The sequence below is a fragment of the Nakaseomyces bracarensis genome (assembly GCF_045282275.1).
Source record: "Nakaseomyces bracarensis strain CBM3 chromosome Unknown Scaff6_1, whole genome shotgun sequence".
In the NCBI taxonomy this organism is placed as follows: Eukaryota; Fungi; Ascomycota; class Saccharomycetes; order Saccharomycetales; family Saccharomycetaceae; genus Nakaseomyces; species Nakaseomyces bracarensis.
The window spans coordinates 137,552-154,621 of NW_027263967.1; the positions used below are offsets into that span (position 1 = coordinate 137,552).

Consider the following 17,070-nt stretch of genomic DNA (forward strand, 5'->3'; position numbering starts at 1 on the left):
AAAGGAAAACGAAACTTGCATTTATTACTTATAGATGTTAACCCAAACAAAAAATAAAACAAAAAAAGTAAAGAACCACGAACAAAAGCAATTAAGCAGTACTGTCGATCCTATTAACTTAGTTACGAGTGCCCTAATCCTCCGTTATTTTAAAAAAGAACATCATTATTATAAAATACGTTGTATTCCTATTACTATTGTTGCTAATTTTTCCAAACTAGTAATTCTCTGCGGAGAAACATCTAAATTAGTTTGATTTAAATTGAACAGGAAAATCACGAAATTTATTACTAAGTTTACTTCCTTTCTAGTAAAATCTCACCCACCTCCTCCAGTTTGGGATATTAGGATTACAATTATCGGTGTACAACAATTATGTTATCCTTAGAAACGTATGACAAAAATAATTGGAAAATGAAAAATATTATTTTAGTTAAAAAAGCAACAAAAAGAAATAAAGAAAAAGCAACAATTCAGCAGGAGAAATAATGACAAAACTAGTTTAGTAGGTCCTGGAGTAGTTTCAAGATTATGTTAATACCAACCATCAAAGATTGGGATGATGGTTATAAAAAAGAAACCTAATAAATTGACAAAATACAAACAAATTTCGAATTGAAAATACCTGCATGTGTTCCTTTGTTTTTTATTTTTTTAATTTTTTTTTTTTTTTTAATACTATTATTTTGTATTCCCTAGATTAGGACGTAGAGCATATAGATGCTTCTCCTCACCTTCAATAAACGTCAAAAAAATACTTCCCACGGCCATATACTGTGTATCCTGTCCACTTTATTTTATTTGGAAAATCCCACTAGCCGAACTGGAAGAGCGTCCACTCTGACTATTCAGTAGAAAATAAAAAACTACTCAAAAGTAGCATACTCGAACTTTGTTATCCATCAGGTGCTACTAGTGAATATAGAGCATAGAGAAAACGAATGGGTGTTTTTCCTTTTTCATTTGAATTTTATTTTTCATTTCCATTTTATGAAAAGGAAAAGGTTAAACTACGTTCAAATTCCTACACTATTCTTCCCAACGCTCTACTCAAATTAAGAGGGAGGGCTGTTTTCTGACATTTTTTTAATCCTCCCTTTTTTCTCTACTTTTGCATAAGTTGTTGATGTTGGGTTTAGGATTAGTTGAACAGTGTTGTATTTTATTACCGGTACTAAAAATTCTGTTCAACTGAGGATGAAAATGCCCTACGCATAAGGGGTTCTGAAAAATAAATTTTGGACATCGTAGGAACACATCCAAAGGAAAACTTATAGACCTACTACTATTCAAGGCAAAGTAAAAAAAAAAAAGAAATCGAACCACGATCCCTTTCTCCTTCTTAGAGTTAACACCAAAAACTTCACCTTAACCTCTATCATTAACGCCATTTAATTTGTTTTCTACTGCTTATTTTTAATTTGCGTTACCACCGGGCCCCCCTTTCATTGTTTCACGTATTTTTGGATTATAGTTAATCAATGGCTAGCAAACAAAAAAAAACATTAACAAAATACTACCTCCAATAGTATTACCGTGGAACAAATGGAGACCTAAATGAGTAAGGAAGATTTTCCTTCAATTCTTTTTCGAGCTTTCTCCTATGTGGCGTCAAAAATTAACATCAAGTATTCAACAGTGAATAGATAATATAACATAATACCTGAAGAGGCAATACTGTGAAAAATGACCACTTTTTTGGTTTAAATAAGGAAATGCTGTAGACAACGAAAAGCTCTACCACTAATATACAGGGGCTTGATCCAACTGTTATCGAAGGGGGGGGGGGTCTATTAATACACGAGAGGTCCCTTTGGCAACGTAATTTTTTTGGTTAATAGTTCAGAGAAAAGAAACAAAAAAAAATTTTTTTTTTCGACTTTCAAGATATCTAGAGAATTACGCAAAAGCAAAAAGGTGCGATATTTCACGGTCTGGCTAGATTGTAAACCAATTTCTTTTTCTCTTAACATGGCTCTTCCCCGTAAATATTTTCGCAGCTGCGTACATGAAAGGCCTGGCTCTGTATTTACAGTATATCACACGTAGACTTGTTTAGTAATTCATTTTGTTGTCCTACGCCAGAGGTCATCCTAAAAGGGAGGGAAACAGTTTGAGCCTCATATCAAAATTCAACGGTATTTCGAGATGCTGCCGATGCTTCAGTGCTATTACGTGAATGAAAAATCGCTAAACGCAAAAAAAAGTAAAAAAAACAAAACAAACAGAGTAAACAATTTAGCTTTCTACTAGGTTTCTGTTAAAACGTGTTTACAACTAGTGGAACCACTTTTCAACTTTTTTAATGAAAAAAAAACAAAACAATAGCGACATTACTTTGAAGAAAAAACAAAAGAAAAAAAAAGAAGGCACAACAAATTTATCCTTTAATTCTATCAGTTTTTCTCTGTTATGGTTAACGCTGCATTCCAAAAATAAAACTCCTTTGATACTGTAATGCTATTGCTCTCTGATTTTATCCGCATTTTAGTGTGTAATTCCGAAATTCATAATGTTAATGAAAAAAAAAAGAAATCCCTAAATAAAGAATTGGACCTAAAAATATCAACATCCTTTTTAAATTTTATTTTTATTTTAATGGGATAAGCAAATGTTGTAGTGATTCGAGGTGGAAATTGTTACTTGTTTTTTCTTTTTTATTAAGATTATATTATAACAGTGAGGGGCAAAAAATCGAATCTGTATTTGTCTCAATAATAATTTGTCTCAATAATATCTTTTTTTTTGTGTAAATCGGCCTTTTTAATTGATAATAAAAATCGAATCAGAAAGCAGAAATTAATATTAATATATTACTAATCCTTTTAATCAACGTAGCTTATTTCCAATTTAGGAAAAACTACTTCATATTACAATTCTGTATGAAGAAAATCCAAACAAAACATGTAGAAGGACAAATAAAAAAATAACTTTACTAGAGTCTAAACCCTTGAGGATGAGGTAAACTTTAACACTCCAATTAGGAAATAAAATACTACACTACTTTTCTTCTTCTTCGTTTTAGTTTTATTATTCATTGAAGGCAATAAATCAAACTCAACTCTATCATATAACTTTTAGGACAACAGAAAACCCACAGCATTTCTAAACTCAACTATACTAATAAGTAATATAATTTCCGTTGCTAGCTAGATGGATTGGTAGGACATTCAAAATAAAGTAATTCGAATTGAAATTTGCGAGATTAAAAATAGAATTACTAATCAGCTGCGTAATCTGAAATTAACATGAAATGACTTAAAATAGAAAAAAAAAGGTGACTTTCCTTAGATAGCCTCCGTCAGTTATCTCATCATTTGTTTCTATCTTCTTCAATAACACCAAAAAGAAAAGTACCATTAGAATTTATAATTTGGAATTTTTAATAAAAAAAAGAAATAAAAAGTATTCTATTCTATGCAACATTCATTGAAGGTGACGTAAATTCTTCATCTGATATGAGTGGGTGAGCATATGCTGACGATTTCAAAATGCAAATCCTTTATATTAAGGGTTGCAGAAAAGAAAGCAATGTTGTGTACTTCAACTTCTGTTAAAATGTTTTTTTACCCCAATTGCCTTTTGGTAAAAACAAAAGGTAAATCCTCTGTTCCAAAAGAATCTGGAAGAAAAAGTAAGTTTAAAGCATGAAGGGCTTTTTTTTTTGTAAAATCCATAGAATATCCCTACCAGTCTTCGATGAGCAAATTTTCCATTAAGAAACAATTAGAAGTGAGCAAATATTTCATATAGACACCAGATTCATATAGAGACAATTCCTACACGTACTTCTGTGATGAAAATGTTGTAAGAAAATACCACGGTAATGCAATCATCTCTACGCATATTTCGCCTCTCTATGTTTTAAGATACGCGATCCCTCCTATTTCCTTACACAGAACTACGCGCAGAAACATGATTAGCGTGGAGTAGGACTCAAAACAGCGTACAAAACATCTCAAGTGGTGAATAGCTTATCAAATTTGCACATACTATAGGTACTGCAACCTCATTTCTTTTTTATTGTTGGTTTTTCTTTTTTTAGATAGTAGTTAACTTTCCTTCTCACTACTCTTTCTAATATTTTCCTCCTCTATTATTTTCCGAGCATTCCCTCATTTTTTTAATTAGTGGAGGTATTATCATTTTTGGAATCATACAGAAACTGGGAGAGACAACTCAAATTTTCGTTTCTAGTTCTATAATTGGAGATAGCACCGACAGGTTTTTCTACAGTTACTCTATGCGGTAAATTTTTTGATAAGGAATCCCGCAGTGACCTAGACAAAGTTTTGATATTCTTGCCTCTTAGAGTAGCCGTTACTTTCGAGATTTTTTTTGATAAATCTGATGATGTCCGTTTTTTATCCAGCATACTTGCAGGACCCTTATTTACACTAAAAGCCTTAAGAGGCTCTCGCTTTGATTCTGCGGTATATTTGAATGATTCCAGAAGACCATTCCCCGAAGGTAAATCCCTTTTCTCGAGTCTCGAACCTTCTTCATTAATGGAAATTCTTTTTCGTGTGTGGCACTCTAATAATTGCAAATCCTCTGTTTCAGATAACTGCTCAGTAATGTCTTCCAAACCTTCACTGTTATTTCCAATCTCTTCCCTTTGAGATTCAACTTCAAAAGATTCAAACACGTGTTTATCAGATAATTTTATTAGGTTCTCAGAAGAGTTATTATAGTCCTCTAGTATTTGTGTTGGTAATTCGGAATCAGGAAGCTCAGTATCACTACTATCCTGAGAAAGGTCAATTACATCAGGTGATTTATCTGGCAAAGTTTGAACCAATTGTGGAGTTTGAACTTGCTTGTTCTTCATTGGATCAGAAACTTGACTTGCAGTAAAAAATTTACTGGTAGTGCTTCCATTTGACTGAGTTTTAGTCAGCCTTCTCTTGTTCATCATAGCTTCAAATTTATTAGCAATAGGGTCTCTATAAACAACCTTTTTAGGCTCTGATAAAGTTGAAGCCGAAAAACTATTAACTTTAGATTGAGTAGAAAAGTAAGAATCAATCATAGAAGTTTTCTTGTTCAATTCATTATTATTAACAGAATTAGGAGTTTTATGAAATGTCATATCCGACTTTGAATGCAACTGTAATCTGTGTTCTCTATTCACAAGTCTTTTCTTATGGTCGTAAGGATTCAGATCACCACGAGCTAATTGAAAGTGTATGTGGTGGTCAATTTCATGATTTTTACAAAGTCTCTTCTCACCTTCTACTGTTGTAACAAGGTTGCCAATACAGCGGTAAAGTAAGTCATTTGAAATGAGATCCTCTGGTACTTCATTTAACGTCACAATCTTATTTGAAAGGGGGCAAAATACTCTTTGAAACTGAAAGGACAAATCAGCAAATTGGTATTCTTCATAGAAGTCCTCTGGGACAGTAACTTTCCCTTCATTTTGAAGTGATAAAAGAATTCTCTCCATGTTACGATGTACACAAACCAGTTTAATGGCTTTAATTAACCCAATTTTGGGAATTCCATTAGTATAATCACAACCTGATAAGCATACCATCATTCTAATTTCGCTCTCGTTTAGTTTTCCAATTGGAAATTTTGTTGGCAGTTTGGAAAAATCATCGCGGCATATTTCTATACACTCACCGTAATCGTTTAACTTTGTAATCAACCTCCTACAGCCGAAAACTAAGAGGTCAGAGTCCTCTGATATAATGCCTTGAATAACTCCAGATTTTTCAAGGTAAACCATCTGTGAGTCCGCTTCAAATGGGGCTACAATATATTTTATTCCGTTATTTTTACAATAGTCTATCACACATTTTGCCATCTCTGGGGTAACATCAACACATTTTTGGAAGTAATCCATAGCATTCCGTCTGTTTCCTGAATTCCACAACTTCATAGCAACTTCTTTATTGGCATGTCTTTTCTCCTTTCTTTTAGCCTCAGTTTCGCTCTTTACGTTAATCGAATCTCCATCAAACACCAAATATGGCTCAATTCCATAAGTTTTCAGCAAATTAAACCTTTTGATAAAGAATTTTAAATATTTTTCAGTAGGTAATCCCATTGCTAGCTCATAAGCACAAGAACACGAAGCTCTATGCAGCCATGCATATCCATCAACACCGAGAGTCGACCCTTCATACCTACGTAACGTGACAGGATTTTGAATGGGTTTCAATTGGGGAAGTAAGCCTGTTACACCCATTATTATTTCATATATTATTATTATCTTCGATTAGAATGAATTTATTAAAAAAAACTTCTTTAAAAAAAAATAAATAGAGAAAAAAAATAATTTTAATGAATAAATTAAATATTATTTTTTTTTTTTTTTCTTTCCTTCTTTCACTTAATAATTTTCCAAAGTTAGATATAATAACGTCTTTTATTTTATTTTTATTTTTTTTTGGATTCAATATATATATATAGTAAATTTTTAATTTTTGCTTCTGCTCTTTTTTTCTTTCTTCTTTGAGAGTTTAGTTCTACAGACACAGAGTATAGCTCAAATCCAATAGTTCCTTTTCTAATAAATTTCTATTTTCCATATATTGTCTCATTTCCCTTCCAAGTACTTAATCCTATAAAGAGCATCTCTTCATGTTAATAAGGTCGAGCCATGGCACAATTTCTTTTCTTGGTTCTTCTCTTGTGTCTTGCAACTTCTCTTGTCCTGTATTTTCTTCCAATACAATTTCAGTAAGAGAAATAGTAACTAACACGGACTATAGACCATCCCGCACCAACCGTTGAACAAACTAACGCGTCTCTCAAGCGCGTGACGAGTTTGTGCTTGGGTCTTGTGCTTGGGTCTTGTGCTTGGGTCTTGTGCTTAGGCTTGGGCTCTATAGGATTTTCACTGCCAAATCTGGTCCCCTCTAGTCTCTCACTGTGCCGTGGTAGTAGTTTTTCAACTCTTTTTTTCCGTTGCCCTCCACAAAACGGTTTAATAAATGAAATAAGCTAAGAGAAAAAGAAACGTTAAGTAAATCTCTAAAGAACATAACAAGTGAAAAGATAGGGATTGACCCTTGGGAATAAGTGAAAAAATGAAATATCAACGGAGAGTTTGGAGGGTACCAGTTAAGTTATATACTTTAAAACCAACCAAAGAAAAGTAGCAGCAACTGGTTTACTACTAAGAACACTATGAATAACCTGAATAGAATGGAGTAAAAATGAGTAATGCTTATTTGTCAATTCTATTTAGTTATAATACAATATAGATACAATATCAATAAACTGTAGAACAAATATATATAGAAAAAAAAGTAATAAACACAGAAATTGGAGGGTTGATATATTAAGATTAAGTTATTATTACGTTACAAAAAAAAAAAAAAAATTAAAAAAGAACAACAACCAAAAACTACTAAGGGAGCTGTGGGATTTAACTCATTAAGCTTAACATTGGTGGTATTGCTTCTTTATATTCTTCGTTTGTATCATCTCTTTTGAGACATTCTATTAGGGCTGTTTTCAGTAAATCGTTCTTATAGAGATTTTGTAGTTTCTGTTCTTGATTTTCCGGTTTCTCGGGGTTAATCTCAAAGAGACCATAGAAGAATATGACTAGTCGTTGTCTCAACTCCAAGTCATCCATCTGCTGGTAGAATACCGCAGTTGCCTTTTCAATAAGAGTTTTTTTGTCAAGTAGATCCTCGGCGATAAAGGGAATTGTGGTTACAATGTTTGCAAAGATAGCAGCGATTGCTCGTTGAGAAGCACTATCTTCTAATTCTATCAATTGTACCAATGTGTTGAAATTGTGAACGCTTTGTGGGTTTGCAAAGTTAAAGAAACGTGCTGCAATGGATAACGGGTGACTCATAAGATTACTGATTAGCTCCAGTGTAGACCGTTGGATCACAGGGTTCTCGTCTAGCATTAGGTTTTGGATGAGGTTCCAGTATTGTTCTTTGTTAGCTATTATTTTACATATTTCATCTCCATCTGAGTTACCTGCAGAGGCCAGATTCGTTAGCGCTAATAGCGCCTCGTATTGGTCAACAATATCAATTATTCCGTCTTCATCAAATAGTGGGTTGGAGCTTCCTGTCTTCTTTGAATCATCATTTCCAGCCGATATCTCTTCTTTGGCCACCAAATCGAACAAAAATGGCACAGCATTCAAAGGCGAGTATTTTTTGAAAACTAACTCTGGATTACTTGAGATCAGTATTCTTGTCAGAGTCCTGTATCCAAGCATTCTTAAAGGAGAACCTTGATCTTGTTTGCTGACTAAGTACTCCAAAACACAAGTAGTCACACCTTGTTGTACACATTTCGCAATGTTTTTCTTTTCTCTGGTTAAGTTATAAGCTATGCGTATTACCTGTTGTTTTGATCCAGCGCTCATCTCAGCAAATTTAGAACGCATATCAGAAAGGAGATCCTGGGATATTATATAGTCTTGTTGGAATTGTAAAGCCTCCTCAGAACTGTCTGCAACTTTATCACTGCTCTTATCTTCTGATACGTTCATACTAGCATACATACCAAGTTGTTCTATTGATTTAGACCTCCGGTCACCTCCAGCAGGATCCATTTTATCGTTTGGAATAGCTGAAAGATTGGCCAGTATGATTAAAGCACCGTATAATACGGTATTAGTACCGCTCTCTTTCTTCGTTATTTTAACTAATTCACGTGAAAATACTTCATGTATCCTCAATATTCTCTTAATTGAAACTTTAAGGGTTAAGTACGCAAGACCTTCTATGCAATAAGAGAGCTGGCTTTTAACCGTCACATCTGCTTCTTCCTCAACTTCTAGAGAAACATCATTTATAAAGTTTTCTACTAATATATTAGCCAGTTTATTCACATCCATGTGCTGCAGTTTCACGAACGACCAAGTCTTGATCAATACTAACGCAGCCATTACTTTATATTCAGGAAACCTCAATGATGTTTCGAGTATTTCAATATAATGCTCACTTATATGTACCCTAACGGCTTCATCTATACATGCAGTAGAAAGCAGAGTTAATAATTTCTGTCTAAATACACGATCATTATCCTCAGAGGTAGCTCGTAGTTTCATCAAATTGTCTGCACCTTTGCCAATAAATACAGCAGAGCACATAGCTGTTAAAGTTGGATATAACTCGGTGAGGATTTCAACTATGAGACACAATGGATCATTGCCAATATCTTCCTCAGCTTCCATAATTAAGGCATCCATGGTCTCCAAAAATTGAGCTCCAAAATCGTCAGGAAAGAGACGTTCAAGTTGTGTGAAAATTAGAAGCATCATTGGTGTGATTTCCTTCTCTCTAGCTCTTAAAGCCAAATCCCTAACTAGAAAGGATAAGTCTCGGAACTTATATTTAAATTTTGCTAGTAGTTGTAACATGATTGATAATAAATATCTGATATGTGGATCTTCGCCATAATGTAACCTAGATTTCAGTTCTTGAATTAGCAATAGAGTCTCTTCACGATTTTGGAAAACACCGACCAATACATGTATTGTAGAAAGCGATAATTCCTCGAATAAATCAAGTGAACCCACTATATTTTCTTTTATGACGTTTCCTAGCAACTGGCGACTCTCACTATGATCCTGATATGATCTAGTTATCACTTCTTCTACCCCAGGCAAATTGGCTTTGTCAACTTTCGTTTTATGGTTAACAATTTGTCTGACCTCCTCAATGGCGCCAATATACTCTGTATTATCAACTCTTATCTTGGCAGCATCCAATTTCTCACACAAGCATTGGATTGGGTCTGAAGCCTCGGACATTTTTGCAATTTCGTATTCTTATCCCCTTCTCTTACCAAGTTTATGATAATATCTATGTTATGTACCCTATGTTTCCATCCTATTACTTACAATTATTATTTAATTAATCAATTAAGTAAATTTCCTTATTTTTTTTCCTATCTACTAGCTTCATCTCCTTATATTGAAAAGAGCGAGTCTAATAAGTGGACAAACAGATAAGGAGGCAATGAGTTGTATAGATTTCTAAAGTAACCATCATCTATTAGTTGTAAATATAGTATTTATTAATAAACTGTATTCAGCTAGTTTGTGCTATAAAGTAACAGGGAGGAACGGTGTTGTTTTAGTGTTAAAATATGGATTATACAGATAGAGAGGAGGCTCCAGGGTTTACTGATTGTCCAGAGTTTGAACCTTTGAAGGATGAGATATCACAAGGATTATTTGAAGTTAATGGTCAAGTCTCTACGCTACGGCAGTTTTCAGAGACATTATCCAACTTTCTGGCGCGTGGAGAAGACATAGATGTAAATGCAAAAGTTGTGGAAAATATTAACCATAAGGCTATGGCAAATATTACAGAAGTGAATAAACTACTTAAAAATATCAATGAAAAGGTTAAAGAAATAGATGCCATAGAAGAATCCTCCCTGGATAGGCCGCAAGTTATAGCGAGGGAAAAACTATTGAGAGATGCAAATTTCTCTCTTCAGGAGTTCCAAAATGTGCAGAAAAGGTATACGGGAATTATCAAAACCATTAACGATGCAGCAAAGGGGAAACTTCGTGCAAATCAGAATCAAGCTGCATTAGTACAAGAGGAAGAAGAACAGCAGCAACAACAACAACTACTACATGGAGATAAGAACAATCAAACACGTTTTGTAATTGAACGGGAACCGATAAATAATGAGGAATTCGCTTATCAACAGAGGTTAATACAAGAAAGAGATGAGGAAATAACTAATATTGAAAGGAGTATTACTGAACTAAATGGTATTTTTAAAGATCTTGGTGCCGTCATTCAACAACAAGGTATTATGGTTGATAACATAGAGGCTAACATATACACTGCTGCAGATAATACTGTAATGGCATCTAATGAACTTGAAAGAGCCAGAAGATATCAAAAGAAAAGTAGCAAGTGGTGTCTGTATTTTTTAATTGTTCTTGTTGTTATGCTATTGTTTATGATATTGGTGACCTTCATATAACATCGAAAAGTAACATCCACGATAACTAGATTTAAATCTAGGTCGCCGATTTTTAGAGTATTTGGTCTTCTATAGCTACCTATGTCAGTCATATATACTATACTATAAATTCAATGAGAAATTATATATTCAATAGGACTCAGTAATGATGTTTCCCTACTTCATGAAATTCAACATGTTGACGCATGATTAAAAATCAATGATTATGAGAAAAAGAGAGAGTGATGAAGAACTTACGGACAATATAAATGGAGTGGCACCTTATCTATATCAATCGCTCAAATAACTAATATTGATATTGTAATGGTTTTCCGTCAAGTATTTAAGCCATATGTTTGTAAGCGGTTTATTTCGCAGCCATGTAAATCAGGAAGACCACTGCGACAGAATGTGTTACTGGGAACCCTAGTGACTGGTATAAGTGGCACTATTATTTGGAACTATCAGACCCAGATCAAAGAATTGTGGCAAGATTATATATCTGATACTAAGGAACTAAGTCCAGATGACTTTACCAAATACAGAATTACCAATAGAGTAGACATTGATAGTTGTCATTATTTCATGGAATTAACACCTATAAAAGAGCAAAAAGTCAATTTATGGGAATTGTTTGGAGGTGAGAAATTATGGTCTGTTGAGGTAAAGCAACCTGAGATTATGGTAGTACGGAACTATACTCCCCTACCTTTAAAATTTGATCCAGTTCACAAGCAACTGCAACAAATTGACGTCACATGTGGAAACAATAATGGGAAACTAGTCTTTTATATAAAAAGCTATGATAGAGGAGAAGTTGCAAGGTGGTTACATAGACTACCGATAGGAGAACTAGTAGAACTTCGAGGGCCAACGGTTGATTGTAATATTTCTATGGGACATGAAAAGATCTCACACTCAGAGCAAAAAAAACAGTCTGATATCGCAGCATTTACTGCCGGTACAGGGATTGTCGCCGCATTACAGTTAGGATTAAACCCCTATTCCAGATTCAAAGGGAAGATAGATCTATATCACTCATGTAATAGGAGCGACGAGCTGGGCCAGTTATTGAAGTTTCTGACTAGTTTAGAACAATCAGATAAGATGAGACTTCACTTATTCGAATTATCAAAAGGTGAGACCATTGGTAAAGCGAAGTCTGAAATCCCACAACCTTTCACTGATAAAAAATCATCTGATAAACTAGCATCGAATTGTAAATTAGCTTTAGTGTGTGGACCAGAAGGTTACATTACTGAAGTTGCAGGGATGAAATATGACTTGCAACAAGGACCTGTGGCAGGTTTGTTAAAGGAAAAAGGGTGGGGCAACCATAATGTTTGGAAGTTGAATTAAAGTATATACAAAAAAAATCCCATGAAAAAATTATTTCTTCTATATACAAATGCATCTATCTGTAAATAAAACTAGATTATATTTTTACTTCATTTTCCGCTTCAGTTATTGTGCTCTTGTCGAAAAAGATATTATTTGGTAATAATCCAAGTATTTCAGCGTAGCTGTTCGTTATCCTTTGGATATTTCTGATTTTTGCACAGGCGGTAATCAGGTGTTTAAGTAAATCTGTACGAGATATGCTTTTTATTAATTTTTGATCCAAATCGCCGTTGTTGTATAGCCAAGCGAATAAGTCTTCTAATCTGTCAATGTAACCAAGTTCTCCAAGTTTTACAGCATAGAGTGTAATAAATTTTTTGAATTCCAGATCTTCATGTAAACGTAAAGTTACTAGTAGTCGGTTTTCTAGATGAGATAATGTTACAACTTCTTCAATATTTTCGAAACCCTCTTTCATTAAAATTGTCCTAGCAAATCTTCGTAGGTTCTTAATACGTCCCTTCCTTGTTAACTCGTTATTTGTTTTCTTCTCCATGAATGAAACAATGCTGCCTTGACTTTGCAGAAAGTTAGGTTGTTCGGTTGTAGTGGAGTTTATGTTTTTAGGTTGCTGGTCTGGAATGAATGTCGAGGAGTTTGTGGAGTCCCAGTATTGCGAACCGTAAGCCCACCAACCATCACTGATGAGCAACCAGCATTGCATATTTCTATCAAACATATAACCATCGCCATTACTTAGGGTTGCTAATGGGAATCCATCATTTGTAACAGAACACATTGTAATGTTTTCTGCTCTGGTTAGCACATCATCTGCATATCTCAAGGAAGGGTTTAGAAGAGGGAAGACACTATTGGAGGGAAAAGCTAGTTCTCCTTTTTTGATGTCCCAGCAATATAACTCACCAATACTAGATACACATAATAAATATGAGCCACAAGCTTCTAAGAAACTAATTGGTACTCCAATTGTCAACGAGGGAATAATTTTCCTACCAGAATCGTTATAAATATAGAGTGTTCCATCGTCACTTGAGCAAGCCCAAAAAGAATCACCCGATGCTACCAAAGTAATATATTTTGGAATAAAGTCTTGAAATAGTGACTGTTCCGAACCTAGACTTTTGTCACTTAATTTTATTATCGTAGGTTTCTGTTCATTACCACTCCCATTTCTAACATTTATGACTAGCTTTTCATCTGTAGGTGGCGAGTAGTTGAAATTCATTCTTATTAGAGGAGTAGCCAACCTTATTCTTGAGAATGCGACATTTGGTAAAATGAGGTTAGTGTCAAGAAAGTCAAGAGGCTCTAATTCTTTCTTTTGTTTTTTAGCTGATCCGTTACCAACTGAATCCTCCCTTGGTTTACGCTTCAAATCCTTGGGAACAGCATAAGAGGGGTTCTTAAAGTCTTGCGAGACTTGTGTTCCACTTTTTTCTGGCTGTTGTTTGGAATCAACTTCGATTTTTACTGTAGTAGTGGGATAATTTTTGTCAGTGTTCTGTGCTGCAGATTTTTGGCCAGTTGAATCGATTTTATAATCCGAATTACTATCCACTATTTTAGTCTTAGAGTTCTCATTAACCACACCTTCGGTAGTCTTGACTTTGCCATCTTTTGCGGAGTTATTCCCATTTTGGCCGTTTTTAGCAGCATCAGTATTTTTATTGGAAGAATTATTACTAGGTTTTTTTTTACTATTATTTTTGTTATCGTCTGCTATGGAGTCACTAGTTTTGGTTTCAGATTTTGTCGTATTTTCATGATCTTGATCAGTCACAGTAGTACTTTCTGCAGTTTCAGGAGTTTTTTGTTTATTTTCAGAGACTGGATTGGATGTAGATACAATATTAGCTTCTGATTTTGGTTGTGATGGTTCTTGCGATACAGGCTTCTTTTGTGACTGTGAACTTTTTGTTACCTTTAGAACATTTGTTATTTTATTTGATTTCCAAGCCTCTTCAATTTCCTGGTCCGGTAATATATTACCCAAATCTGATTCTAAAAATGCGAAAGTATAGAGAACATTGTCATTTGAAATACCGAATAACGTCAGACCGTTTGAGGACCAAGTCATATCGGTGATCGGAGAGTCAGAAATGTGTATGCCATTAAAAAGTGGTTTTTGTCTTCTTGAGTTCCAAACAAGAACTGTGCCATCGACGTTGGTAGACGTAGCTAGGAGATTATAGCGTGTTCTAGTACCTTTTTTTGTATTAACCTTTTCATATATTTTAGGAGAATGGACTAAAACTTTGGTATTAGTAGATGCAGGTTCAATTACTGTGGCCATCACCTTATATTTTAGATTTCTATTAAATAAGGCAGTAACAGTTGATCCGGCAGTACCAGTACTTCCTTTCAGACTATTAATTACTGGTAAATAATCAGCTTGTGGAGGCATTGTAATTCTATAATTTAATGGATATACTAAAACATGATGGAGAAGTTTCTCAACAGTCTTATATTTCCCTTCTTTATTCAAGTGATACACGATAATACTCTTATCAGATGTTAGTACAGTGAAAGTACCGGCACCAGATGGATCAACGATACCGGTCAGAGGCTTAATATTCTTCTCTAACCTTATATCACAAAGCTTCTTTTTATCAGGAGACTCTAGATTGAACACATATACCCTACAAGGTTGGTCAGCTAAAACAAATAGCAATTTCAGCTTTGCGTCCCATTTGACATCAGTTATTATTGATCCTTTTTGACACTGGAATATCCTCTGTCTTTTCAACTCTGTTGCCCCGCCTTTCAATGATTTGAGCCAGTTCTCGTAGCAGTACACTCTCTGTTCAGTGGCCAAGTATAAGCATTGTTCGTCTCCCATCCCAAACACAAGTTCTTCCTCGGGATTCTCGAATTCAAAGTTAAAAACATACTTGGTCTTTAAAGTGTCTAAAGCACACTTATCAAAAGCTGTGTCTAACAGTAATTTCTGCTCCCATACTTTTACGGACCCCTTCCGCCCACATAAAACCAATAGCTCATCACCAATTGAGATTATAGAACTTGCATTTCCTTCATACCCTTCAAGAGGATATTTCAAAAGTCTCATTCGATTTTATTTATTTATTGATGGCCTGCGTTTGGTTTCTACTTGTGTTATTGATTGTGAGTTGTAATCTATGCCAGCACAAGATAAATGTCAACCAAGATCTAGCTTGCGGATTACCATTGAATGAATATCTAAATTGAGATTTTGGTGTTTACTCATTTGATATTTCACGTGTGTAATACATCATCCACGAAGAAAAAGGGTTTTTCGAGAGAGGGTGAAGCCAAGGCAATGAAAATTGAAGACAAAAAAAAAATTGCTGAGCAACAATGTATTTAGTAATTCAATGGGAACTTGGATATTATACGAACAACAGTTGCAATAGCATAAACAGGTGGGGGTACTTCATATATCTGATAAGGAAATAATTAAAGGAAGGTGTGCATAACAGTGTGAGGATAAATTAGAGGGGACAGGAAAAAAAATCACAAGAAAACGAGAATAGACGAATAGCAACAAATGGGAGACAGGGATATTCTAATGGCGGATCGAATGAGCAATACTAGTAAAGCTGATTTGGAAGATGAAGTAATGGATGATGCCACAGATTCATCGGAGTATGCGCAGATGTGGATTGATTTGTTTCTTGGGAGGAAAGGGCATGAATATTTCTGTGATGTAGACCCAGAGTATATAACAGATAGGTTTAACCTTATTAACCTACAGAAAACTGTTTCGAAGTTCAGTCAAGTTGTCCAGTACATTGTTGATGAGTTAGATGATGGGATTGTTGAGAATATGTCTAAGGCTCGATTGGAGCAGCTGGAGAACGATGCCAGGAAATTCTATGGTTTAATTCACGCTAGATACATTATTACTGTTAAGGGTCTCCAGAAGATGTTAAGTAAATACAAAGATGCCGATTTTGGAAGGTGTTCACGGGTGTACTGTAATTTTCAACCGCTCCTTCCGGTAGGTCTGCATGACGTTCCTGGAATTGACAGCGTAAAACTGTACTGTCCTTCCTGTGAAGATCTATATAACCCAAAATCATCCAGGCATAGTTCAATTGATGGGGCATATTTTGGTACTAGTTTCCCTGGTATGTTTTTACAAGCATTCCCTGATATGGTTCCAAGACATCCAAACAAAAGGTACGTTCCTAAGATCTTCGGATTTGAATTACACAAACAAGCCCAACTAACTCGTTGGCAGGAATTTCAAAGATTGAAATTGATCAAGAAATTGAACGAGAAAAATGTCGACATATCTAAGAATGGTGGTTATAGGGATTGAGCCGAACAATAGTATAATGAATTGCAATTTTAACCAAGGCCTATTGTTAAAAGTACATAATAAATAATACTGAAAATGAAACATAGGAGAGGACTTTTTGATAAATCATCAGTGGGAGATATAGAATTAATGCACGGTTACGCGCAAATAAAATAAAATCAGCACAAGATAAACTCGAAATTTATTTATTTCAAGTTATAATAATTGTTGCTATTGTTTTTTTGGCTTTTGTACTTTTTGCAGCTACGAGAACGAGTCCTCTAAGTTAATTTCAGGGACAAGTCCATTACCCCAAAGTGTCGAATTGATTGTTTTCACTTTCTCCTTTTGTTTTATTTCTTTACTGTTCTATTCACTTTAATTGCATAATTTTTTTTTTTCTTAATACATAGTACCTTATTTTGCGAAATTATAATCAATTCACATTACCATAGTAATATCATCGCTAAAAGAACAAGAAGAAACTAATTACAATGACTTTCATATAA

The 17,070-nt window shown here is 34.5% G+C and overlaps 6 protein-coding genes across 6 annotated transcripts; 3 read left to right on the top strand and 3 right to left on the bottom strand.

The window, feature by feature from the left end:
* Positions 1-4,123: 4,123 nt before the first annotated feature.
* Positions 4,124-6,196, bottom strand: EXO1 (Rad2 family nuclease EXO1; the record flags this gene model as incomplete). The annotated part of the gene is made up of 1 exon (XM_071051435.1): positions 4,124-6,196. The coding sequence occupies one exon, from the start codon at positions 6,194-6,196 to the stop codon at positions 4,124-4,126; it is 2,073 nt and encodes a 690-aa protein (XP_070907464.1).
* Positions 6,197-7,381: 1,185 nt separating this feature from the next.
* SHE4 (She4p) lies at positions 7,382-9,742 on the bottom strand (the record flags this gene model as incomplete). The annotated part of the gene is made up of 1 exon (XM_071051436.1): positions 7,382-9,742. The coding sequence occupies one exon, from the start codon at positions 9,740-9,742 to the stop codon at positions 7,382-7,384; it is 2,361 nt and encodes a 786-aa protein (XP_070907465.1).
* A 338-nt stretch (positions 9,743-10,080) lies between these two features.
* Positions 10,081-10,938, top strand: PEP12 (SNAP receptor PEP12; the record flags this gene model as incomplete). The annotated part of the gene is made up of 1 exon (XM_071051437.1): positions 10,081-10,938. One exon carries the CDS (start codon positions 10,081-10,083, stop codon positions 10,936-10,938), a length of 858 nt encoding a protein of 285 aa, XP_070907466.1.
* A 303-nt stretch (positions 10,939-11,241) lies between these two features.
* On the top strand, positions 11,242-12,276 carry CYC2 (oxidoreductase; the record flags this gene model as incomplete). The annotated part of the gene is made up of 1 exon (XM_071051438.1): positions 11,242-12,276. The coding sequence occupies one exon, from the start codon at positions 11,242-11,244 to the stop codon at positions 12,274-12,276; it is 1,035 nt and encodes a 344-aa protein (XP_070907467.1).
* A 76-nt stretch (positions 12,277-12,352) lies between these two features.
* HIR2 (Hir2p) lies at positions 12,353-15,346 on the bottom strand (the record flags this gene model as incomplete). The annotated part of the gene is made up of 1 exon (XM_071051439.1): positions 12,353-15,346. One exon carries the CDS (start codon positions 15,344-15,346, stop codon positions 12,353-12,355), a length of 2,994 nt encoding a protein of 997 aa, XP_070907468.1.
* Positions 15,347-15,805: 459 nt separating this feature from the next.
* On the top strand, positions 15,806-16,582 carry CKB2 (casein kinase 2 regulatory subunit CKB2; the record flags this gene model as incomplete). The annotated part of the gene is made up of 1 exon (XM_071051440.1): positions 15,806-16,582. The coding sequence occupies one exon, from the start codon at positions 15,806-15,808 to the stop codon at positions 16,580-16,582; it is 777 nt and encodes a 258-aa protein (XP_070907469.1).
* Between the last annotated feature and the right edge of the window lie 488 nt (positions 16,583-17,070).